We start from the raw sequence: 26502 nt of genomic DNA, 5'->3' as shown, positions 1-26502 counted from the left end.
CATTTATAACCGTTAGAGAAGCCTTAGGGAGCAGTACTTATCAGCAAGGCTGTCCTACATGGGAAGAGTACTGGGGGCTCCAACAGCTGCTCGGGGTTTGAGTCTCCTTGGCAGATGTTTGCTATTCCAGCCACTTCATTAATGTTGGAAACAAAACCCCTGATTATTCCTGACCAAAGCAGCCCCTTTTTGATTGACAGCCAGTGTGTGTTTCATAGAATAGAAACCATGGTATAGCCCTGGCCACTTTAAAAAAAAAAAAAAAAAAAAATCTCATTAATAAGAAGAAGAAAGTTGCTTGAGATGTGTCTGGGTGCCCTAATTCCACCTGCCGGCTCGTCTCCTCGGGTTCCGGCGAGGCCATCGTTGTTCCTGCAGCGCGGCGATGCCAGCCCCGCGTCTCTGGGCGTCCAGCCCTTCTGACGGGACAAAGAAATGAATTTTTAAAGACGAGCAGAGACTCTGGTCTTTCAGTTGGTTGCGCGTAAGCGATTAGGGTGAGCCGACGGTCTCTTCCCCTCTTGGTGTCTGGTCCGGCTCTTGTCGGGCTGGTGGAAGGCTGATTCCCGGTGATGGTATCGCGCTCTCCGTTTAGGAAACGTTCCTCCGCTGGGTCTCGTCAGGTTTTTGTGAAGCCAGAAACTGCAAAATGAATTTGGGGTGGGGGTAGGGAGGCTGCAGCTACTGCCTGTAGATCCTAACCAAACCCAGGGGAGCAAAATGCCATTTTTTGCCTGCTATGTTTTCTGCTCTTGCAGGGTTCGGTCAGTAGCTTGCTCAGGACAGTGGTTCAGAAATACGCTTTGCAATAATTTTCAGCAAGCAGTGATTGTTTAAGTTAATGTTTGGCTTATGGGTAATTATTTCCTCAAAAAAGAACTGTTATGTCTGAAAACGAGGCAAAGAAAAGGCGTTCCTAAAAATCTGTTTTCTGTTTGAATTAATAAATGAGTATTCCTAAAGCTATACTAGAATAATGAAGTCGGCAAATCTCCTTAAATATTTGTAGTTTGTTTAGGAATTAAAATAATAGCTTAAGTAATTTTAAAATAATTATATGATTGGGGCAGAGAGTCCTTGAACTCCTTAGTTATTATTTTAATTAAATTCCTGTTTGTAAAATCACCTTAGTTTATCAAAGTAAAAAGAAATAAAATTTTCCAAACAAATACAGTTTATTTTAGATGAGATTGCCCTTCTGACGGCTTTTAATGAGCAACATGTTTTGTTTCTTTTTTGTATTAATAATGTGTAGCAGCGAATTGTATTAAAAAACCACATAATGACTTTTTTAAAGAAAAAAGTACAAAGGATACATCAGAAGTATTGTATTTCCTTGTGTCCCTCTTCCAGCTTTGACTGTGTTCAGCCAGAACGCAAATTCTGTTTTTTTTTTGTTCCTAGGGCTCTCCAAACGGGACAAATATATCTGTAAGGTTTACAACCAAATGGTGCTTGTAATCGGAAAAAAAAATAGTGCTTAAACAGAGGAGACTGAAGACAGTTTATAGATTTGTTCATTACACGACGGTTTTGAAAATAGGGGTTAACCAAAAAAAAAAAAAAGTTAAGCCACCGGTTGGTACAGCAGAGTGCGCGACGGCCGTCTCCCTCCGCAAAAACGGCCTCAATTTTCTAATCGCTCTATGCGAATTTACTGCCGCACGGATCAAAGCATGGAAAGAAAAGGGCAGCGGGGGAACATTTAAATCTATGGGCGATGCCTACAAATAATTTTTAGCGTGTATATGGCCGGGGGGGGGGGGAGGGAGGGGGCCGCATCTCCCTAGCGAGCCTCTCTTTCCCCGTGTCAAGTTTGCAGCCCCCAACGGAGTACGAGCCGGCAGCGCTTTGGGGAAACCATCGCTCAGTCCGGAGCGGGAGGAAGCGGCTCCGGCTCCGGCGCTGCGCGAAGCCTCCGCGCCCGGCGCTCCGGAGCGGCCGCGGGCTGAAGGGGCAACGCTCCGGCAAGGCGCTTGCAAATAGCCTTTTTATTTTAATACTTTGAGGTTTTGTGGGTTTTTTTTCCTCCTTCTCCAGCGCTTGGCGGCTGGGGAGGGGTTTTGATGCCGCGCCGCCGCCGCGCTTTTAATTTCTCTAAGTAATTGCGGGGGGGGGGGAGAAGCCGAGAAGCCCAAGCTGGGCACTTTCCAGTTTTCGCAGCGAAGAAGCAACCAAACAAAAAAACTCACGAAAAAAGAAAACCACCACACACACACACCGAAAAAAAGGAAGGGGGGGGGAAAAAAAAGCCGCCGCTACCACACACCCCGCGATCTTAAAATAGAGAGCGGGGAGGGGAAAGGAGCGGCGGGATCCTCCCCGCCCGGCGCAGGGTAGCGCTGGTGCTGGCCGGGGCGCAGCGGCGGCCCCTGATTGACAGCCGGAGCGGCCTAAAAAAGGCCGCGCGGAGATGCTTATCGGCAGGTTTATATAGCGGGGCCGCGCTGCGCCCTGCGCCGCCGCGCCCGGGTTGGGCAGCGCGGAGCTCGGCGGTGCGGTGCGGTGCGGTGCGGTGCGGTGCGGTGCGGTGCGGTGCGGTGCGGTGCGGGTGCTCATGCGCTGCCGCCCGCGGCGCTCGCAGCCCCGCGCAGCGCCGCGCAGCCCCGGGGCCGGCGGGCGGGCGGCCCGGCCATGCACTGCCAGCCCCAGCCGCGGCTCGCCGCGCCCGGCCGCGCCAAGGCAGGCAGGCGGCGCTACAAGACCTTCATGATCGACGAGATCCTCTCCAAGGAGACCTGCGACTACTTCGAGAAACTTTCCCTCTGCTCCGTCTGCCCGGCCCTGCTGGTGCGGCCCAAACCGCTGCACTCCTGCGCCGGTAAGACTGCTCGCTGCCCCTGCGCGGCGCCGGGGGGGGCCGCCAGCAAGCCCCGTCCCCCCCCCCCGGGGGTCCAGCCAGCTGCCGGGGTGTGCGCGATGTGTAGGAGCAGAGGAAGGAGCTCTAGGGACCCCCCCCAGGACCCTGAGCCCCAGCCCTTGCTCCCCCACCGCCTGGCTCCCTGGTGGTGGGGAGGGGGTCGCCAGGAAGACGCTCTCCCCCGCAGCCCCCTGCGCAGAGCTGGCCCCCCAGCCTTGGGCTCCCTTGGGATGGGCCCGAATGCGTCCCCCTCGCAGTCGGCGGCGAGCTGCCGGGAGCGCGCGATGTCCTTTACCTTGCCCTTGCGCTCCTTGGGACCGCTGATGGTTTTTCCGCCGCTCTCGGGAGGCGTAGGACAAATCTAGCAGTACTGGTAATCCCCAGAAAACTGCTCGTGGGAGGCACTTCTGCCCTAAGTTCACGCTTCTTTTGGAAGCGGTTAGGCTAACGGGGAGGATGTGAAACACTTCTGTAGGTTTTGCAGACCCCACAAGCAGGTATGTACGGCTGGGTCCCCGTCCTGTGCAGATGCTGCCGATTTTAATCGGCCAGGGGCGGCTCGGCTGTGCGCCTAGTTAAATTTCACAAGCAGATCAGCCTAATGTGGGCTTTTAGCACTGCGTGTTAAAAAGAAAATAAATCATTCTTATGATACGTTCTAGACCTTATAGAAAACCTACTTTTCTGGTGAAGTAGATAGTTCTCCGGGTTTATGTTCTTCCTCTAACGCTGCAGTTCGATGGTGGCGCTTAATGTCTTCGGAGAATCTACCGATGAAACCGAAAGTTAAAAATACCTTCTTCAGAGAACTGTTCCAAAAGGACTAATTCCTGGTAAAATGGTACATATTTCAATGTCACAAAATGCCTTTTTTCCTCTTACGGAGAACGGTTCGTTTGGCGCTCGTATTAAGTTGTGCTTAAGAATTCAAGGCCTATGTTTTTGCTCCTTCTTTATTTACTTATTTATTTTTCTATGCCTAGCTGAGTATAAACAAGAAGGAACTTTTCTGGTATTGGTAGAGCCAGGCTAATATAAAACGTAACGTAGGCTACGTGAGAGTTAGAGCGGTAGAGTAATTCCTTGGTCAAAGCGTGGCTCTTGCTCCAGCCTCTATATTTACTTTGCAAATATTGCTCATTAAAGATTTGCAAGTGATTAAGAGGCCAGATCGCAATTATGACCCAGGGTGACCTGCTTTTGGAAAGGGATCGTATGTGTAGTGTGATCCTTACTTGAAATTAATTTCTTCCTATTGATTTGTGCGTGACCTTCCTTGCCTTCTCTGCCTAATCACTGGCATATTTTTGACACGGGAAGGCCTAGTTGTTAATCAAGATTTTGCTGACAAGGGCGTTTGTCAGAGCTGGTCTCTCGCTACTGTGCAGACCGCCAAGCTCTGTGCTCGGCCAAAACGGGCACGGACGTCTCGGCTGGTGTCGGGGTACTGCAGCCTGCGGGAGGCCGTGGAGGGCCCGGTTCTGCACCCGTCGGTGTCAGTGGCAGAACGTCCATAAACCTCGATCCACCGGGTACAGGAGGGAGATCTTCATCTCCTTCTGGTCGGAGGGGCATGCTGTACATTACAGAGGAAGCATTAGAAGAGAAAGCTCCTTTAAGTCCCCCAAAGGAATATAAACCCAAGTATTTACCGCCTCCCAGAAGCGTATACGACTAACTCGACAGCAAAAAAACCCATGATTTGTGTATCACCTTAAGTTAAGAGATCCTTAATGTTTTTGCTGGGTGGGGTGCTCCCCAGGAGCTGCTTGAAGCTCACCATCCCCATGGTGGGGAGGAAACTAATTTTTTTCTTTTTAATTATGTGGTTCTGTGTCATGTGTAGAAAACACTGGTTTTGCAAGACTGAGATATAGTCATTAAATAATCATTAACAATCCTGAAGTGATTCAGCAGATGATTCTGAGAGATGCTGGCACGACTCTGGTGGGTAGTGTTCAGTTACAACGTTGTTGCTCTTTGTGTTTGGGAACTTTAACGAATCTACCCTCAAGACTGTGTTTCCAAGGCCAAGCTCTGGCCTGTCCCGGGGTCGGGCTGGATTGCAAATTCCTGCTCCTACTGGGATATGCTTTATGGAGTCGCACTGGTTGAGAAGTGAAATACAGAGAGAGACTTGCTTGTGGGAATAAAACCGTAAAAGAAAAGGCTACAAAAAGTCCACGCTTCCAAACTGGAAGCCTTCAAAGTCTGTAGTTACGATTAAAGCCCTATGTGCATTAGGTAATGGGATTTTTTATTATTATAAAAGCGAGGAAATTCTGTCATTGTCTAAGAAATGAAGTAGGGCACAAACGGATAACTCAATATGAAAAAATTTAAAAGTACCCAATGCAATTGCGTTTTTAAAAAAAAAAAAAAAAAAACTCACACTCACACACTCTGAGACTAAAAAGACTGAAGAAATACACTGCAACAGCATGTAACCTCCTGCCTGGGTTTCCCTAGTCTCTTTGCAGTGGGTGAGGACAGGAGCGAGCACCTGGCCCCTTTGCGGGCTAACGCAGAGGAAGCTTAGTCTAAAGCAGAGAAATTTGCCTTGCTCTATAGTAATAGCTGGACTTGGTGCATTTGAAACGGTTGCAAGTGATTAGTTACTTCAGCTAAACTTCTGTTCATCAGCATGGCTTTTTCCTGAGTCAGGAGGCAGATTTTTTTTTTTTGGGAGTGTTTTGACGGACTAAAGAATTAATAGTCCTTTTATCTTGGATGGAGTCGGAGAAGCCATCTGATACGCCTGTATAATTTATTTGAAGCTGAAAGATATAAGATGTTACAGTTGTGCAGCCTGCGTATTTAACAACATCCTTTTTTTGTTAAGTGAAAAACGTTAGTAACCAAAAGGAAAATATATCTTTTGGCTGTGGCCAGGCATTAAATACTTAAACACGTGCAGCTGGGTTGTCAGGAAAGGAAATCGCCCCATCGAGTGGGGTGGGGGCAGAAAGAGCGTTGGAAACTCGTCCAGCGCATCGCGAAGCCCGAAATTGGCAGTTTGGTTGTAAGGGGCGTTCAGACGGTCTGGCCCAAAGCTCACCAAGCTCCTCGGAAAGATTCCCGTTGCGTGAGCTTGGAACAAGCCCCAGCCAAAATTTTTCTTTGGAAAGAAATCTGTGTTTCCACCCAAAAGAGACCCATCGGTGGCTTACGATTTGATATGTAAACATGCATTTTGGGCGTTTCTTGAGCCAAACGACCAAGAAGGTTGTACTTGAGCAGAATCTACTACACAGCGCTCACCCGGGTTCAGAGCCATTATGACCAAAAAATAGATAATTATCTATTTAGACGCAAATATTGTGAAATGGCTGCTAACACCTTTTTGATTATGGCTTTTTGGATTGTGATGACTTAGGCAATGATAACATATTGTTTATTTATTTACTTTCATTATATTTAATTGTTTAATGGGCTTTTCATATTATGTGGTATCTAATTAACTTGTATAAGCATTCATTAGAGTGTCAACGTGTGCAGTTCTTGGTTTGTTATAGAGACATTTGAAGGTTTGAGAAACCTTGAACTCGGTTTTCAACTGAGTGGAGTCCAGTAGGAATCATTTTTCTGACTCTTTGTACAATTCTTTAATTTTACATTTAAAAAACTACACGTAAGTGAGTCTATAATTATTCTGATTTGATACCTATTTTTGTGTGTGTGTTTTTTTCTTTTACTCTTAGTTTGAGCATTATGTTCAAAATCCAATTGCTGTGTTTGTGGTTCCAGGCATGAGAAATAATCAAAGGATTTGGACGCTGTCAGTGTATGGAGTTTTGAGGTCCGACTAAAGATGTAACTAAAATTTCTTGCAAAATAAAAGCCAGGACAGTCATGCCCTGGAAAAAACATTATAGGCTATCCCTGGTAACATTAAGTACTACTAACGAGCAGTATTGGTCTTGAATACCCTTCCTACACTGTCCAAATAATTTGAGATGACTGGATTAAGAAGAACTGCGTTGCCTCTTTTAGGGGGGAGCTTGTTATGAGTCTTCGGTTTATTTTAGCACAGTTGGTAGTGAAAATTATTGTTGTTTATGCTGTGTATTCGTTTCTACCGAGACCCGTTCTGGAGCACATCAGAAAATGCAAATTCTGAAAGTGTCTTAGTGGTTTATAACTTAAATCCCAGCGAGCATCAGTGTAATTTAGATCCGTTCTATGCCACGGCTTTTTACTGCTACGTGTATCTCAGGTAGGAGTGAGCTGCTTTCTTTTTCCTCTGCTGGAAGAGTTACAGTAGAAAGACACCTTGCATGAACATAGTTTTACAAGTATAAAGATGCCCTAAATCAGTGTGGGGCTTTTTGTCCTCTCTGAGATTTAGCTACTTTGCTAAAAGCGTATTTACACTTGTGCAAGTGGATTTGTGTTAATGAGACTCGTACTGCTCTACACACATTAAATAATTGAAGTGCAACAACGTCTGTAAGCGGATACAGGCTTAATTTCCCAGCTCACTTACATCTTTTCGAAAATTAACGGCTCTACTTAGTCTGTGGGGCTGGTTGTATTGAAGTAAGACTGTAGTAATTTTTTTTGTTTCCTTGAAATCATCATTTCGGGGGTTTTTTGGCGTTTGCTTTGTTTCGTTTTGTGAGAATAGGACCTTGTTCGATATTTGTACGGTTGAGGTTTTTGAGATATGTATAACTTGGTCGAAACTTGAATTGTTCTTTTGCACTTCTCTTGTCTGTCTTCTGCTGTTCTGTCTTAGGATGAAGCTGGGAACTGATTGTCCCAAAGTTGGTGGTTTGTTTTTGAGCTGCCGTTTTCCTGAGGTATTTGGATTTTTGCTCTCTGGATTAATCCAAGTGATATGTGTAAACGCTGGGACCCTTGCTCGTGCAGTAAACCGTGAGCTTTGATATTCCTGATCTTCCATCAGACTTGTCGACTTTTTTAGGAAAACATGGTGAGAAGGATTTATTGTGTCTTAAAACAGCTCAGTCTTTATATAAGCGCCCTCACAAAAAATGCGATTCGGTCTGATTTTGTTCAAAAAGGTTTAAAACGGGCAAGCTTTGAATTTGCTCTGGGACAACATTGTGGGGGTGGAAGACCGTTTCTTTTGCTCAAATACTTTGCCGAACCTTTTCCCTTTCAATGGAACGGATCCTGTTACGGAGTTCCTGGGGGAGAGCAGGGAACTGTGGGAAAGGAGCCGGGAATGGATATGGCCTGCGTATCCGAGTGTGGAGAAAAACGAGATGCCCTCCGCTCAAAGCCTATTATCTGAAACACAACAGCTGGGTTAATCCACTTAAATAAAACAAATGCAAAGTTGTGGGGAATACCTTCTGCCAGGCTGATTTACACCTGAGCGTGCCGAACCTCCCGCCAGCCGCGCGTCTCCAGCGGGGATCGAATCCTCCCCGAAGGACCCGGCGAACCTCAGGTTTTGCCATGGTATTTCCGCTCGTAGTCTCCGGTTCGTTGTGAGCTAACTGTTAGCGAGAGTTGTGCGTCTCGCGGAGGGCTTTCTGCGCTGGATGTCTTACGTGGGTGCCTGCGACGGCAGGAACTGGGACCTCCTGATTCGGGAGGTCCCTCAAAGACCTGCGTCCCTAAAGGGAGGAAGCAGGCCAAAAGGAATGTGCTTGTTTACCCGGCAGCAAAAAGTGATGGGCGCCAACTTAAACCGCAAATCCATGAGTATCTGCGTGTGGAAATGGACATTGCTGCAGTACTGTTAGGTGGTTGGGTTTCTTTTTTTTTTTTTTTCTGATTGTTTGTGCAAATACATGAAGGGAAAAAAAATTTTTTAACTCCGTATGTTTATTGGCTTCAGCTTAACAAAGATCAGCAAAATTCCACAGCTTAATGGCCAAAGCGAAAGGCAAAGTCAAAAAGGAAATATATTAATCCTGAAAAACAGGAAGTATTCCTTCTCTAGATGTCTTCTAGATGAATCTGTTCCAGCATTAAGGAAGCTATCGTGTATTCCTGATTAATAGTAAGATAATTCAGAGGCTGCATTTTTGCATGCAGATCCTAGAAGATAGTGGTGTTTGTGCTGGCATTTCAGAGCGCTCTTCTGAAAACCCAGCGAAGTCAGAATTTGACATCGCAGTCCCGTCGGGACCCTCTCCCTACTCCCCTAGTAAGATTTATGCAGATGCAACTTAAGGGAAGTTTGAGTTTTGTCAAACTTCCCAGCCAGATAACTTCCCCTCCGTTTTAGCCCTGCGAGAAGGTCCTCGCGTGTCAGTCGTGCTGAAGATCAGCTTATGCTGAGGTGGACTGACCAAACGCTATGGGCTTTGAACGTGGATTCATCCGTAACAGCTGAAGCTTGGGCACAAAATTTAATTTAAGAGCTTGGCATTTTTCAACATGTCAGCCTTGGCTTTATATATTCTGAGGTCTTCAGCAGAAAACATAGTTTAGAAATGCCAGAAAAGTGACATATGAAGAATAATAATGAGCTGACTAATAATAACTGTATATTTAGAGACGAGTCTGCCAATCTTCTACATCAGATTATATCCAATATTAGAGGTGGTATTTCAGAAGCAAAGCCAGATCAGTTTGAATTTGCAAACGAGTTTCTTAGACTGAGCAGGGAACTCTGGCTGTAAATAAGTTCAAATGCTGAGATACTTCAAAATCCAGATTCAAGACTGAATTTTGCTACCCGTGTCTCGGTGCGATTAATAATGAATAAAACAAATTAATGAACGGCAAAACTACATAGAACAAAGCAGTCACACCGCGGTGGTTCCAATGAAAACGGCACTGGGGAGGAATCAGCGTTGTGGTTAACCGGGAATAAGCGTTGCAGAGGGCTGCTATAATACAAGACGCTCATGACTGTGGGGTTCCCCGGGGAAAACTGACTCCTGCACCTTATTTTGGAAAGCTCGGACTGAGCGCGGTCTGAGTCCACCCGTACGCTGCTTGGGGATTAAAAGCTGTAGCTTTGTACAGAGCCCACCGATCGCAGTTTCGGACGCTGTTCTTGGAGACCGCGGATAGGGCCCCAGTGCACGGCTCTCCAATTATTGTGATTTTTATTTTTATGACTCTCTTGCTCAACTTGCTGCTGTCAAATGCAGGAAAAAGATGATCCATCTAGTAGAATAAATGACCCCCCTGCAGCATTGCTGCCTTCAGTACCAGCCCGGTGTGAACAAGGGCAGGAACCTTCCTGGAGGAAACGAGGAATAAGTAAAACTGTATGAAGGCTTAGGACTAACATTTTTTTTTTTTCTGTTCACCTGAGGTGATTATTACATTTATCTTTTGGGGAAGAGTGTGGTGAAGGGCGACTCACAGTATCATTACCTAGGCAGAGCGCCGACCGGAGTGTCGATCTGCCTTCAGAAAGGAGTTGATGCCAGTATGGGCAGAGGAAGCGAGCTTGGATGGTTGGAAGAAATCTCTGCTTTTCTTTCAGTCGCTTCCCTGCCGTTGGCGCAAACCTGGGGGTGAGGGAGAGTCGCCCGCAGCCGTACGCGATCGATGGTGGGGCTCGTTGGCTGGAAGTCGTCTTCACACCAGTAACTGCACTCTGCAAACAACTTGCTCGATCCGTTTACTAGGTTAGAGACGAACTTTTGCTCGCCGTTGCTCTCATGATCTCGATTTCTTGCTTCTGGTGAGCTCTTTCATGCGCCGGTTGCTGCGCTCCCCTGTCCAGCTAGAGGCAGCTACGCAGCTCTGCTCGGGGGAGTTGGAAGTTCGGGCTCTGCAGCTGCAGACCACGCACGCAATTTCTTCACGTCGCAGTGAAAATACTTGGGGTAGCCACAATAATAGATGTTTTGGTTCGTGGGCAGATAGAAAAGAGAGTTGCTTGTCCTTTGTAGGTCAGAATGAAACAAAAATTTTTAAAAATTCATTTTGGCAAGGTAAAAGTTTAAAAAACAAGCAAACAAACAAAAATACCCTTCCCTCCCCCCCAGGCAAAATATTTCATCTGGAATAAAAGGGATTGAAAACATAGAAGCCAGAGCACATTAACATGAGCTTCGTATCCATGTGAGCTAGATCATCTGCTAGGACAGGGTAGCTCCTCAGAAGGTTTAGGACCTGGTTTGTGATCTGTGCTGTATTTGTGTAGGTCAGGGCCACGTCCATAAACGCGTTTGGTCCCAAGAACAAGCTAATGGGAGGTGAGCAGTCGTGTCCCGTGTACCCGTTGGCTCTGCAGCGAGTGGAGCCCACCGTTGCAGTGCTCCGGTGGGTGAGACCAAGCCTGGTCTCCCACTGATGGTCACAGCGGTGTCCCCTCCACTGAGCCGTACAGGAGCGTGTCCTCTGTCTGCATGGCTCTTGTTTCCAGCCCTGCTAGGGAAAGTTTCCGTGCAATGGTGTGTCTGCTCGCTCCCATGTGGACTGCGCGGGGTGAGAAGAATGTGAGTTTCTGAGCGGGCTTAGCTGCAATAAATGGTGAGGTCATGTAAGTATTACCGTCCAGGGAAATGTTGGAGATGGATTTCTCACCCTGGGATATCTGTTATTTCTGGTGTTTTTAGCACTCTCGGAGAGTCCAGCTGAGAAGCTTCCACCCCTTGTTGAGTGATGTGAAATCCCCAAAGCTACGTTTTAATGACATCTTTTTAAAAAAAAAAAAAAAAAAGTATAAATTTGGTGTTAGGATCTGGCTTACACAGCAAATGCTTAATGTTTTCCATTTTCCTCTCATTTAACTTCATTTTGACTGATTCTTGGCACCTTTTTCCCCCTCATTTCTCTTAGCCAGCGCGCAGCCCCGACGAACACCGAGTTCCCGATTGCGAATATTCCCGACAGGTGTTGTGCCGCTCGGCGATGAGACCCACTAAAGGGCAGGGTGGAGAGTAGCCTTTCCCAAAATATTCCCCCCCGCCTTCCTTCCTATGGTGGACTCCAGCGCTGGGGCTTGAAGCTCTTCAGCTGATGCCTCCCCCCGTTGCAGATGGAAGTTAAATACTTGCTGCCTCTCGCGTATCGTCCGAGCCCGTCCCGTCCCCTGTGGGGACAAGCGCTGTGGGAGATGCTCGTAGGACGTGTGCCAGGAGGATGCTTGAGGTTTGATTTTTATTTTTCTTTTTTATTTTTCTTTTATATATATATATTTTTTTCTCTCGCCTATGGGATGAGGATTAATGGAAGCGGGAGCACAATCGAGCTCAGGCCCTTGGCGTTACTAATTGTCTGCCTAAACCTCCCTCTCCGTCTCTCTCCGAAACGTGCTGCGTGAAAAGGCAGCCTGGCATCTCTTCCTCAAAGAAGCATGCCAGCCGATTTCCTTCCTGAATGGTATTTAGTTTGTGCGTACCTCTTATAGCTGGCGTTTTGTGTGCCGCGTTAGTGCGTGCAGCTCGGTAAGAGGAAGCGACTTTCGGTAGAAACAGGACTTTTTCCAGAAGGACATCCTGACGTAGGAGGAGAGTGCAGCGGGGAAAGACTGTCTTCTCCCCCATACAAGACTTTTGATACTGCTATGTTTTCGTCAGTAGTTACTTCTGGAAATTTTTGATGTCTCTCTCTTTTTTTAAAAAAACAAAAAAAAAACCCTCGAAGAATACCACCCTCAGTCGGCGCGTCCCAGACAAACTCTGTTTTGGTTTTTCGTTCCTCTGGGAAAGCTCGCGCTTTTTTAATTTTTTTTTTTTCCCCACCCCCGCTTTTGGAGCGAAGGAGGAAGAAGTTTTTCGAAAACATCCCCTGTAACAAAACGAAAATCACCTTTAAAAATGTGATGACAGAAAATTTGCGAATATGTGTGTCACTTTATTTGTGAGGTTTGGAGAAACAACTTTTCAGTGACCTTAAAATATGCTCGGATGTGTGCGTTCAGGTCTTGTCTTGCACGTTCTTAAGCATGCCAGTGGCTCTTGTTCGTGCCGTTAGCTGCTGGTTTCAGCAGGACTGCTCATGCAAGGAAGGACTGGAACTGTCAGCTTTTGTATTTGCCCCCTAACTCAGATCATCTTGCTACTCGTTTTATGGCCTTTCTGCAGAATAAGAGAGTGTTTTCACTGTAAGTCATCCTTAAACGTTTGGCTCCTCGTTTGGCTTTGGATAATTATTTCATTTTAGGGACCCATATATTCGTGAGACGGTTAGCGCTAACAACTCTATTGCAAGTTACAGGATAATTGATGGCCAGTTTGCCTGCTGCAGTAAATCCACTGGTTTTACTGGAACTTCACCTGTGGAAGTCGGATTTTGTCTGAACTGAGTTTTAATAGACGTCCTCAGAGTTAATGTAGAAGCAAGAACAGGACCCTGCTGCTTCAAGTGTGCATTGCATCTGGTATGCAGCTGCCTACGTATGTATATTAAAAAATAAAATACTATTGTGTAAGCACGCATGATGCCTTAGTAAAGGCATCTCCGTCTTTTTTACAAGACAGAGAAACATGTGACATGCTTGTGGTTACTTAAACAGGGTCTTCCGTGATGTTAATCTGTCAACTTTGGGGCCAAATCAGCAGCGGTGATGTTTTCTCGGGGCGAGCACCTAGTTAGATGCAGTACGTATAATTATCAAAATACATTTTAGGAAGGTTTAGCGCGTGGGCTTGCTTTTATTTATGTGGCTCACAGAGAAAAATATGGACTACCCCCCCCAAAAATAGGAAATTAGTAATGAAATAACTGATACAATATAATGGTGAAAAGCCTGAGGCAAATGCTTTTTTTTTTTTTTTTTTTTTTTTTTTCCCTCTCCTTCCTTTTCGGCCACAAAGCCTTTGTGGGACTTTGTCAATGCCTTTGGCTTCACCCTTTGCTTTTGCTCAAAACTCTCTCCCGACAGCGATGCTGTCGGCTCACTGAAGAGCGAGGAGCCGATACTGGAAACGCTCCGTAACGGCAGGGAGCGGGGATCTCTGCCGTCCAGTGGTCGCCCCGAGCGGATTTGTCTTGCGTCGCTCGATTGGAGCGAAGTTCTCGGCCGACCGACGGGAGACCGCGTCAGAGGCTCGAAGGGCTGATTTTTTTCTTTTTTCTTTTTTTTCTTTCTTTTTTTTTTTTTTTTTTTTTGCCTTGTTGCAATAAGCTGTGGAGCGATCGCAAGTGATGGGAAGGAGGTTGGAGTGCGTGAGGAGCAACTGATGGATTATTTGAGTTAAAATGACTTGGAGCCCAATCCGCCTCCCACTGAAGTCAATTAAATTGCAGTTGGATCAGGGCCGAAATGAGTCAATTCCATTATGCCAGAACTGTAAACACTTAAAAGCACATTATTATAAAGGTAGTTTAGCACTTAAGTTATGTTAAAACAAAAGTGTTCGTGAAACCCCAGGCTGGTGGGGTTTTTTTCTTCTTTTTTTAATTTGTACGGCTTAATGAAACCCATTTTCTTGCTGCTGAGAGGTAGAGACCTTTCAGAGCGGTGCCCAGACACTGCAGCACCTGTCTATTGCGAAGAGATGTCGTGGCAGTTGATGTTACAGATATATTTCTGTCCGTCAAAGACCAGCCGGCTGGCGCTTGCACGACAAGAGACCGCAGAGGTCCCAGCGGTGCAAACGTGCAGGATTGGTTTTTTTTTTGTTTGTTTTTTTTTTTTTAAATCTAATAGGCTGGATTTAAAGAGAGCTCTCTTGTGTGAGTAGTGGGTGATGCAGTGCCAAAATGTTTGCATGGTCTAGTCCCAAAATTGTAATAATTGTGGAGCTTTAGCTCCATCTCAGCTGAACACAGTACAGCATGCACAATTTTTTTTTCTAAAAGGGTAATAAAGCATATGATAAAAATGGCTTTATAAATCCTTTTCAAGTGTAACAACGTATGGCGTTGTTTTCAGAAGTCAGGGAGATTTAATCTTTACATTGTGACTCTCCAGCCTGCTTTAGGAGGAGGGTGTTTCTATATATTCAACAGCGATCCTTCCTTGCTCTGTCCTGAGAAGTCCCCCTCGTCCGGTCCTCTCCCAGCCGGCCGCAGGCATCTCCCGCTGCTTGGAGGGACGGGGAAGGGGCAGGGCGAGGGCGTCCCGGCTCGCCCTGACGGCGCGGGAGGCTTTCGCAGCTCATCCGAAGAGCCGTCCCTGCGGATCTATCACCAGCTTTGGACATTGCGAGGGGGAGTTAGCGGTGCACTGGGGTGGCCGCTGTCTCTCTGAACTAAACGTGTCCCCGCGGATAGGCCGTCTGGTCGGTGCCAGGCGCCGAAAGGAGTTCTGCCGGGTTTGAAGTCGGTCCGTCTCGTTTTCACCCCCGGCAAGCAGCTGCGGTGAAAATGAAAGACGGGGCCGCCGTTCCCGTCCGTAGGAACGGACCCTGGTTCGTTGAGCACCACCTTTTCGTACGGTTGGGGATGGGTTTTCTAACAAAGCTTTTCCACCGAAACACGGGGTGGAAGTGGAGAAGGTGGGTTGGACTGCGTGCGCAGTCAGCCCGGGGTGCCTTAACGTCTTCAGAGCTGTTCAGCTGGGTAGATTGGCTTTGGTTTAGCCCGGCAAACTCAGTTTGGCGATTATGCTTCCTTTTCAGTCGTGCCATCACACGGTTTTCGTGGTTGTTCCACCTTTTTTTTGGTTTTTTTCCGTGAATAGCCGGATTGCCTACTAGCTACCGGTAGCGTTTCGGAAGTGCTCAGTGACGGTGATATTGAAACCTCGATCCTTCAGAGAGGGAAAAAATAATACCCGCCCGGCAGCGTTAATCAGGAAAGAAGGATGAAACCACCTATTAATACGGGAACTTTATAGCACGTGCTTTACTTAGAAAAATACTGCCAATTTTCTTTCCTAGCCCTTAAAGGAGAAGACGCTACCGTTACGGCACTGCAGACAGCTGGGTAACTAGAGTCAAATAGCTGTGGCTTTAACCTCTTTGAAAAGAGGCTGTGATTCTCCTCGTGACTCTCACCGGTTTCTATGTGATCCCTGCCTTATTTGTCCCTTCTTAGTACCTGCGCGATTGGACCTGTTGCAACTTGTAAAAAAAAAAAAAAAACAAAAAAAAAAAACCCACATTAAAATTGGTTGACAGCTATTTAAAACCTGAGCGTTACTGTTATGCGTCCACAGATATTGATTGCTGAGTACACCCTGGGCGTGAGTCGTTTGTGACTCACAGTAACTCACCGGTGATCTTAACTTTTGATATTATCTTTCAAAAAAACAAAAATGACGATAATGCGTTTACCTGCCGGTCGCATCTCTCTCCCTCTGCGTATAGGCCCACGGGATGAAATGGTACTTTGCTACAGGAGAGGAAATCCTTTCGGACAGTGGTGGGTACTGAAAAACCTTTCATTCATCGCAGTGTCTTGATGGCACCTCCGGCTGAAGGAGAACGTCTCCTTTAGGGGAAGTATCTTGGGGAACCCCCCGCTAATTTTGGGGAAGCGGAGCTGGCGCTGAATTCCTGAGCGCCTCAGCAATGACTCGCGCTCCTCGCTGACCGTCTACCGGGACGTAGGCTGGTTACTCCGAAACCACTCACGCGTACAAGGTAGTCCCCCAACATTTCTTGCGGATGAGGAAAGTTATGGACTCGCTGCTATTGGCTATTGCTATTTCATTAATTAACTGAAAAACGCAGCCCGAAGAAACCGAGTGTTCGTTCTCAGTACCGGGCACGTAACTCTAGTGGGGCTTTAAAATGTAGTGGCTTCTTTTGATTTGTCTTCTCAAAAATGTTTGATTCCTCAAAGGCAGTCATAGGTCGTTTGCCTGGAGCAATTGATGCAAAAACTGGAGGTGTTTGTCCAGTTGATGACCAAGTTAATTTAAGTGCTTGAAAAGTTCTTGCTCTGGTTCTTGCTGGGGCCTCTTTACACATGAGAAGAAATTTTAAATATACGCCTAATCTAGTTTCTCTCCGCAAGGATTTTTCTTCCTCTGAAAGCCTCACTTTCTACAACATTGCATAAATAAGGAGGCTTACCATAAACATATTTTAAACTCTAATTTAACACTTTGCATGCTGCAGATGATGTCCAAAAATTGCTTTTCTCAGCACCTCTCTATCCCCCCTCTCGCCACGTGGGGGGGGGGGGGGGGGGGAAGGCTGCAAATCTATGAACGTCTCCTGCCGAGCAGTCGCAGGGGAAGCCTGATGGTTCAGCGATCTTCGCTCATCTTCGTCCCTGACTCATTTTGTGATGCGCAGCCAGTTACGTACCTGCCCTGTGCCTCACTTTTCCCATTAGCTACATGAGCGCAGTGGCTCGCTGCACGCTTGGAGCATTGTAAAATCCTTCGCTAAGAAATGCAAGAGAAGTACAAAGCAGTATTGTCAGTGGGGATTGCAACATTGACTTGCATGCGTGTAACTGCTTTTCATGGGGGCGATTTAAAAAAAAAAAAAAAGTCTTTTTTTTTCTTTTTTTTCTTTCTTTCTCTACCCCAAGAGAAGTCTGTAGGAAGGAAGATGTTTCCACACAAATCGTGTTAAGGTATGCAGTGCACAGCAAAGTGCAGCCTGTTTTTGTTGCTTTGTAGGGGATTTGGCTTATTCCTTAGCAGATTTTATCCATCTTTTGACCCTTCACAAGACTTTTTTTTTTTTTTTTTTTTAACTCGTTCTGATCCTGTCCTGCTGTGTTTTCCGATACGCTCTTTCACCGTCTCCCCTCTTTTTTCTCTCTTTAAGCTCTGTCTTGCTGTCTCCCCTCGGCACAAGCTGAATCTGCTCCTGTTTGAGTTCAGGTCGAACTTTCGAACCCATGACGTCAAGTTGGTTTGGAATTAGGCAAAACCAGTTTGCCCAACCCTCGTTGTAAAAGGGTTAATCCTCTGAGCTATTGAGAGACAAGGGCAGGGAATTATGAAAGGAGCCCCTGTTTTATAAGCATTTGTATTGCCAGTGCTTGAATACCCATAATAAGTAGGTTGCTTCTATGATTAATGACTGCGTTTTACACGCTGACGATGGATGATATGTCTTATTATTGTAGAAGCCATTTATTTTTATTTGGTCGTCTTACCAAAGCAGTACTGGAAAAGAGAAGTTAACAACTTGATGGGAGTGTAGTTTCTTCTCAACGACTGAATGAAAAGTGACCCGCAAAGCGGAGAAGAAGTAATGAAAATGATGCCTCTTTCGCCTCTCTGTAATGCGCGCAAAGGCGACTTGCACGTTTTTGTTTTTGTTTTGCTTTAATATAGGATTTTACTCTTTCACTAGGGATCCTTGTTTCCTACCCTCCAGGTTGGGAAGCAGTGGGAATGTGCTATACATTTGAAGCTGCATGAATTGAGATGGGTCAAGCTGTTCAAATCTCTTAAAACGAAATGAGACTTTGAGTTTATTAACCCCATTTTAATAAGGGCTGAAACCAAAATAAATTGAGATATTCAGTTATTTTGAGCCAAGTCTTATATCAGATTAAAAGTTTCTGATTTTGCTTTAGTTTTAGTTTTACTTTTTTTTCCTGTTTACTTAAATCGAGAAAGGTCCTTCTTAATTTCGGAGAAATGTATCAGCTTAGACATCTGTATCGCCATAACCGCGTGTGATAACAGTCTTGAACTGAAATTTTCTTTCAGAATGGGACTTAATAAACTTTAAGGAGTCTATGGCAAAAGGTTTGAATTTAAGAATTGTTTTCTCTCCTTATGCTTCTTTATGAAAAGCTGTGAGCGGTTCAGGTGCCTGAATGAAGTCCCGACCTCACAGAAGTCAACAGCGAGTTTCCTGTCCAGCCCGAGGTTCATTCCTGTGTGTGTGTGTGTGTGTTTGTAAAGGTGGTGGTGGAGGACTATTTGCAATGGTCTGAATACATAGGCTAGACGCAGAAGAGAAAGGACCTTTTATTAAACCAACCATATATCTGTCTCTGTGTCTGTGTAGCATTGTATCCGTTTCACTTAAAGGTTTTTTTTCCTATAGGGTGATCTTAAAGAAAGGAGGAAACAGGCTTACTAAAAGGGCACTTGACTTGATTGGAGAAAATGCATTTGGAGATCCGTGAAATTACTTTTAGTGTCTAAGCAATGTTTCTAAAGCTCTTCATAAACCAAGATGCCTTGGATCTGAGTTCCCCAACAGATCCTCCAGGATGAAAGCCGAGAGACCTGTAGGCATGGCATTGTCAATGTTTTAAGAGAGGGGAAAAAAGACCAGCAGGATTTAAAAAAACAGTGTTATAATTGAATACCTTTGATATATGGTTCACCAAACATATATGAAAGGCTTGTTTAGCTCTCAAATTAAAAGACCCCTTGCAACTATTGTGCCACTGCTGGGAAAGGCAAAATAATTCAGTGTGATGACTTGATGATATTGGTTGCTTTTTATAATATAGCAGTAAACCCCAAGGACTGTCTGTGTTCTCTGGCCAAATTAGCTAACAATTATAGCTGGGATACGGCCCCCATATCAAAGCTAAATGAAAAACCTGGCAGTGTGAAGCAAGTCCCTTATGCTGTCTGCAGGGAGAGCATGGAAATGCAAGATCTAAGATGAGTTTCCTCCCAGCAGTACCAGATAAAGGGGTCTGGCAATGATGCTACTTGAGAAACATGAAAAATATTCTCTGCAGATTTATTTCTCTAGACCATCACCGTGTAAAAATTGGCAGCCGTGGCTGATCTTTGGCAGAATATCTTTCTTTGCTTTAAAAAAAAACTTAACATTTTTCTGCCTTTTTTTAAAATTTTGATTTGAATAGCCACGTACTGCGTATGTGCCTGTTGTTGGAGGAGTTCCTGTGGAAACAGTTGCGCACCAGCAGGATATGTGCGTTGCTTCACTCTTAACACATATATTAATGGCACATTAAGGAATGTAATAATTGTATGACACAAAAGAGAGTTCCCAATGCAGCGCTCATGCAATCTATTAATGGGAAATGGGTTTAGCAAGCTGCGAGATAACACCTCTGCCTCCCTTCGCGGCTTCCGCTGGAGCACTTCCCAGACCATAGAGCAACCTCCTGTGGTAGATACTATCGTTCTCGTTTTGCACGTGGGGAAAACAGAAGTCAGGTGAGATGCAGGGATTTGGTTCACGTTGCCCGCTAAGGTTGTGGCAGAGCTGCAACTACTGCGTGAGATGTCCGTGTCCCCAAAATCTACCTCTAGGCGAACAAAACGAAGTCCTTTTGGTCCCTTACGGGGCAGGCAAGTGCAAATGAAGTGTGTGGGAATGAGACGAGATTCCCATTAGCCTGGAGTGGATCTTAGTTTTACTGGGGATTATACACCCACACACTTGTGGAGGGGAAGAAGAGACTGGAGGGCTTTTTGCATCTTGGCTTTTATCATTGGTATTTAAATGTGCTTAGGGAGTCGCAGATGTACCTGAGGAGCTCGGCAGCTCTGCATTCCACAGTGACGGGTGCCCTAGGAAAAGCGGAGATAAACAACCGTGCTGATGACAAGCCGAGATGGGCGATAACTCAAGCTTTGAATGAAACCCCTCCGAACCTCAAGGTGAGGGAGGGTCTTCCATCTGGAGCCCTGATCAGATACAGCGTTATTAGGGGCTTTGTCGTTTGGGGTTGGGTGTACCCGAAACAGGTGCCTGTGTAAGGTTTCCGTCCGTGATGGCGTTAGTTTGCGATTAAAGCTAGCAGGCTTTGAGCGCTGTAAAAGCCTAAGTTCAAACCCTTGTGATTAATTAGAGCCGGTCCCTGCCCTAAGTCTAATATATATTTGACTGGAGATACAAAAACAGCGTCTCCTTGGCTGACTTCCTATCAGAACGGGGGGAAAAAACCAACGTGTTGATGTCTGCCATGAGCGAGGGTTCTTGTTCCCTGAAGATCCGGACTTTCTGGAGCTCACCAACTGGAATTTCTGGCTTCTTCTAGCAGAGCTTGGTGGAGCAGCGTGGTGGCTGCGAGGAGAGCTTGTCGTCGCTTTTCTGACACATGAATGGTTGCATGTCTCCTCCAAAGTGCTTTGCAATTTCAAGGCTGACATTTTTTGGATGCACTTTTTTTTTTTTTTTTTTAATTCTAGGTGCGTCCATTTTGAGATTAGCCATCCTTGAGACATTTTTCAGCGTGCTTTTTTGAGGTTAGATGAGCTGCAATAGGAACTAAATCTGTTTTGTGCTTCAGCTGGAAAAACAAACAAACAGACTTGAAATGAACGGGTCAGAGCTCAGCTGCTATAAATCAGATTGGCTCTGACATTGGCGGCTGTTTCCATCTGCCCCAGGCCTATGTCTAGTGCAGACAGTACACCCCAGCACGGGGTGGATTGAGCTGTTGTTTGGAGTTGTCCTCCGAGTTGGCAAGGCCACCTCCAGCAGGTCACGTAGGCTGTCTGGCTGCAACGTGGCATGGCACTTCTCTCTGCTGCTACCAGTAGCAGAGATTTCGTATCGTTCTTGGGCACAGCGTTCTCCACCAAATAGCTAGCTATTTTGCTTGTTGTTTAATCCCCGTTTCCCTGCTGCGGATCAAGTCCATTGCTGCCTTGTCTGCTCTCCCTGTGCCTTCATCCACTGGCTGCTCTGGGGTGAAAATACACGTGTAGTACTGAAGTCTGGCATGCTCTTTCCATGATATCTGTGGTAGTGAATGCAGCTTTCCTTGTCCTCCTGGGCCACAGGGCAGGCTAGTTAAGTGCCGATGTTGAAATGAGTGGAATATCGTTTTGGAGACGGGGGTGTAGCTAATGTGAACATCTCCCAGTGTCCATACTAGATAGTCATGGCTGCAGGTAAGGACAGCGATGAAGCTGTAAGATGAATCCTTATTTCAAGGGGCTCTTGATTCTGACAATGGTGTTTCAGGCTTCTTGGAATAATGTTGTGATGAGTATTATGCTTAGCTTTATTCCTTCTATATGTTTCTGCTTTGTAACCAGCCACAAGAGGTTTGTCTCTGAGACCTAACTGGCAAACACAAAGGATGGGCAGGTTGGACAAAACTCGCTCTTGTGTCATTTGCATCCTTCTAAATTGCATTGTTTGTGCAGCTGCTCAGCCAAATCGTCCTCTGAGTCTATTTTTGTCCATAGAGGAAACAGAGATGAGTTCTCTCTCTGTTGGGGCAGATGCAAGATCAAAGAATCGTACAAGCAGCTCGGAGAGAGATCTCTCTGCTAAATGTGTCCTAATGGGGGCAAGATTATTAATAGAGCAACCCTTGAGATGCTAAGCCATAATTTTAAGAGGTAAAGGCTTTGCCAAGACGTGGCATCTCTTTTGGGTTGGCCCCGGTGCTTGCTGAAGTCCCTCTTTCATTTCAGTGCAGAAGAGAAGACGGGGTGTCTGTGCCTTTTAAAGGCAGAACTGCTGTTCTCCCAAGAAGAGAGAGGCGTTTTCCACAAGGTCCGTCAGGCCAATTTAAGCAGTCTGATGTTTAGAAACAATTGAACTCTCTTGCTTCCCGTGTTTCACCCACCAGTGCGTTTCATACGCTCGGAGCAGGAAGAGGTAGCGCTATTTATGGCAGGCTTTTTGCTGGGGCTCGCACGAGGGTGGGCTTGTGAAACCTGAAGAGTGCTTTTGTGTGTGCTGCTCCTCAGCTGTCCAAAGCTAGTGTTTGCTTATGGATGTTGTGATAATAATTAACAGAGCAGGAAGTAAAGGACTGATTGATTTGTGCATGCATGGTATTATGCATTTGCACTTGGACAAAAACTGTGAAATCCTTAGAGAAGGCAGTTCTGTTTATCAAATGTGTACAAATATAAGAATGGCCATAATATGTCAGACCAAAGTCCGTATAGACTAGTATCTTGGCTGGCAGCCAGTAAGAGATACATAGGGAGCAGTACGAACAGATCATCAGACTTATTCTTCCATTGATCTGCACCCTCTCAGCGCTGATAACATGTTTCTAGATCTAATACTAAGTGTTGTTCCATGACCAGTGAGACCATCTGGAAAGGCTGCAGTAGGACAGGGGCTAGATTTGGCTACCTGCACTTCTCCTCAGTGTCCTGAGACGTCTAGTCGTCTGCAAAGACAGAAAGTTGTTGCAATTTAAACTTAGGCACCCTGAGAGTTGTCGTCTTGATGCAGTGTTTCTCCTCCACCCCCAACAGACGAGACCAGAGACTGCCTGTAAATCCATTTCTTCTAGCTATTTGATTCTGTAATCTTTTGTTGGCTATTTTGCTTACTAACTCTGGTTCCAACGAGTGATGAGCTCTAGAGTTGAGTCTTATTCTCGGTAGTGGAGGAAACACTTGGCTGAAGCGTTTAACATGACTTAGTTCAAAAGGAAGGTCTTCAAAGGGAAGTTGGCTTAACGGAGCCGAAACGTCTCTTGATACAGATACAGTAAACGAACTGGTGGCTTGTATCCCAGTAACTTTCCTGCGTCGTCTGAGTGTTGGGATTTATGAAGACATACTCGTGCTTGTTTCCCTGGGACTAATGTGGCCTGGTCTTAAAACTCCCTCAGAGTCCCAGCACTAAGGGCCTGGAAAAGAAGTTTATATCCAAACCCACCCTCCATTTGGAGCTGTTTCCAGTTTGGATGGCGTCAGGCCCATACGTTTTAGGAGGAAATATCAGGCCTGATCCTGCTTGGATTCAGAGCTCCTCCTTTCCCACTGGGTAGAATTTAAAGGGATCGTCTGCTAGAGATGAAGAATCCCAGAAAGACTCGCTTTCTTGTAGCCTCAAACGAAGAGTAGTACCTTTCTGAGCCGTGCTCAGTTTGCTTGAAGAGGCTGGATTTGAGTAGAGGGAGGTTTTCTTCCAAAAGGCAGGTTGTTGTACTTTCAATACGTGAGGCCAAATAATTTGAAGTAGAAAAGTAGTGTGTGTTTTTTCTGATTCATTCTCCACAAATTAAGCCAGAGCGCTGTTAACGTTTTCTACGAAGGATTTTGTGAGCGTCGGCCAAATGGATTCTTTAAATGCTCCTTCAGAAAAGCAAAACCGTCTTTATGTAAAAATGTTCTTCTTCGGTGAGGATCTAACAAGGTCCTGGCACGCTCCCCTGCTTGACAGGCAGCCTGGAAGAAAGGCTGCTGGGTACGAGGAGAACAACCTGTAGCACCCAGGTGGTGCTTTCTTCCGTCTATCCTGCGCTTAAGGAAAAACTCAGCAGCTAAGTGTTATTTTCCTACGATGCCAGGAAACCATGACGGAGTCGCTTGCCTCAGGATAGCCACGGGGCTGAGTCTTTGGAGGCCTGGGTTCATCGTGTGTTGCTATCCCTTCCCGTGCCAGCGCGGTCCGGTAACGAAGCCATGTTGTTAAAAGGTTATCGCTGTCCCTGCCAGAAGAACCGTGGTGTCATCCTTCGGGCATCTGGCATCCCTGGAGCCCTCGGTGCCGTAGGTGGATTTTGGATTGTGTTAAGATCGATAACCCCCCCTCCGTCCCCTTCTGTCAAAGGCTGGGTGTTACACGGCCGCCCTTGGCGGCAGGAAGCGAGACGTGCTCTCGTTCGGGGCGGTTCTCAGGCTCGTCATTTATTCTAGGCCAGCTACTGCGTGCGCAGTGCCTTGAAGATGTAAAAAGCACAATATAAATATCAAATGTCATTATTAAGTAAGTATTAATTATCTTTCTGGATAGTTTTTGTGAAAGCCTCCGGCATGCGTGCCTCAGATGCATTCAAACTTATTAATTACTGTTATTATGTAAAAGTTACACTGGAACATTATGCTGATAAATTGCTCTTGGAGCCAGGCTTGGGGAAAAAAAAATAAAAAAAAGCCTGGATTGCACAGCCCCGAGAGCTGAGGAAATTTCACTTGTGGCTTTCAAACTGGGCTAAAGCACAGCTCTACGTGCCCCAGAACATGGGGAATGCCAGCTCGTGTCTGTATCAAGCTCCTGTCGCCCCTGTTGTCAAAAGTTACCAATTTGATAAGATACCACTTTCTTCCTCTTCAGCTCCAGCCATCAAAGAAACTATAGACTCATGAAGAATTGGCCTTTAGTCAGACCGTCATGCAAAGGATCGCTTTAGTCAAACAGCACCGATTTTTCGCTTCCTTTCTGTTTTCCTCCTGTGGACACGTGCAGGTGCAGTCCTGACGCCACCAAACTTGATGGGCGTTTTGCCATTGACCTCAGTTGGGGCTGAATTCCTCCCTTTCGGAGAGAAACCATTTGTTCCCGAGCAGACTTTCTGCGTGTGGCTGGGTTGCATTTAATTTTGGCAGGGCTTATGGTCCTTGTCAGGTGAGTAAAGTTCATTGAATTGAAGTGGAACTAGAATACAGTGTGAGCTGTACCTGCAGCCTCTGGTGAGGAGCAGCTGGACTTTGCCCCAAGGAGGGTCTCTGGATGCTGTCCTGGAGCACCACGAGTGTCTCTTAGTGCTCCAGCCCTGCGCTTAGATCTCAGGGCTGACTGCTCCGTGTTTTCCTGTGGCCTCCATGACACTGATGATTCCGATGGAAATTTTGACTCTGTGCACTTGGGCTGAATCTTAGGACTATTTTTGGAAGCTTTTAAAACGTCCCAGAAAGTGTCCTTCACCTCTGCTCGTATGCACAGGGTTTGGCTCCCGCTAAGCTACAACTGGTTTCCACATGTAACCAAAGAAAAAGAGACCTAGTAGGAAAAAAACCACCACCACCACCACCCAAAAAGCTCCCCTCCCAAAAGCAGCACTCTCTGTTAGGTGACTGTGCTTTGAGATGCTGGAGAAGAGGAATAACAAATCAAGAGCGCTATCAGGTGTTCTAGTTCCAGAATTCCTATTTGATACGTAATAGCCGTAGAAAGATCTGATTGTGGAGTTGTGATATGGGCCTTTTAAAGCTCAGGTCTGAGGACTCGGGTTCAGAGTTTCTGGCTGTTTCAATATTCAAAAAGTGGTATTCACAGATTTCCTGAAGTGGAGGGGACGGAGCAAGGACCGTGTCCCCTGGATCCTTGCTTTCCGCCTCCCAACGTGCCGTGTACATCTGCCAATCCATGTGCAGCTTCAGCATTCGGGTAACGGCTGTGCCCCTCTGGGGAGGAGGCTGGACTCGGGCATGCCTAGATCAGCATCTGAGCCTCTCTACGGTAATCCAGGCTCACCTCTTCCTGGTAAAGACTGTTGCAGCAGTGGCTGCCAAAAGCAGCTGAGTGTGCACCCAGCAGGTTGCTCTCTGTGGGCCTCACCTGTATGTCTGCACAGCCCAAGCTCAGTTTGCATCTTTAATGCCCCACAGGAGCTGCTCCACCATCGGAAGCGGTAGCGCTGGCAGTGTTTGGAGAAGCTCTAGTATCTTTAAAAAAAAGAAAATTTCATCTAAGCTTATAAAGTGCAAGTATAAACACCCATTTATTCTCTGCAGCTGTAACATGGGCATTTTATTGTCCCTAGCAGAAACCGTGGAGCTCAAACAACTGCAACAAGGTGCCTTTTATTTCTCTGGGACAGATTCTTAGCTGGCGTAAACTGGCACAGGCCTAGCGACTTCCGTGGCTCTCCCCTGATTTATACTAGGTGAGAAGTGGTCTTGTGTCTTCAGTCGCTGTAATTTCCCAGTGCAGACTGATGGATGATGGTGACCTACTTCCAGAAAAACTGGAGCATCAAGTTTTGCCTCTGGTTTGTTAGAATTGTAGCCTGCTACCATTATTCAAAAGCTTCAGCTTCTGCCTCGCTTTGGCCCACATACCTCCTCCCACGATATGGGAGTATTTTGTCATAAACACAGGGAAAGAAAATGCAATTTTGAAGGGAACCTTTAAAATAGTCGTTTTATAAGCGAGTTTCTCCTTAGTGGAGAAACGTGTCCAAAGGTGAAAGCTTACAACACCCAGGGATGTGATGTGCTGTAAATAAAATTCATCCCTACAGCAACCACA

The 26502-nt window shown here is 46.1% G+C and overlaps 1 protein-coding gene across 2 annotated transcripts in view; it reads left to right on the top strand.

The window, feature by feature from the left end:
- Positions 1–26502, top strand: part of BARX2 (BARX homeobox 2) — a 79047-nt gene that overhangs the window by 39546 nt on the left and 12999 nt on the right. Inside the window, exon 1 of one of the 2 annotated variants that reach the window (XM_068916553.1) lies at positions 2605–2821. The exons of the other annotated variant lie outside the window; for it this stretch is intronic. Coding sequence (XP_068772654.1) covers positions 2635–2821 — 187 coding nt within the window. The 5' untranslated portion in view covers positions 2605–2634. Of the gene's footprint in view, positions 1–2604; positions 2822–26502 lie in introns of those variants that run through there. 2 annotated transcript variants of the gene reach the window in all.

The sequence above is a fragment of the Struthio camelus genome, chromosome 22 (assembly GCF_040807025.1).
Source record: "Struthio camelus isolate bStrCam1 chromosome 22, bStrCam1.hap1, whole genome shotgun sequence".
Taxonomy (NCBI): Eukaryota; Metazoa; Chordata; class Aves; order Struthioniformes; family Struthionidae; genus Struthio; species Struthio camelus.
Note: the sequence above shows the minus strand (reverse complement) of the source record. Positions and strands in the feature narration are given on the sequence as shown.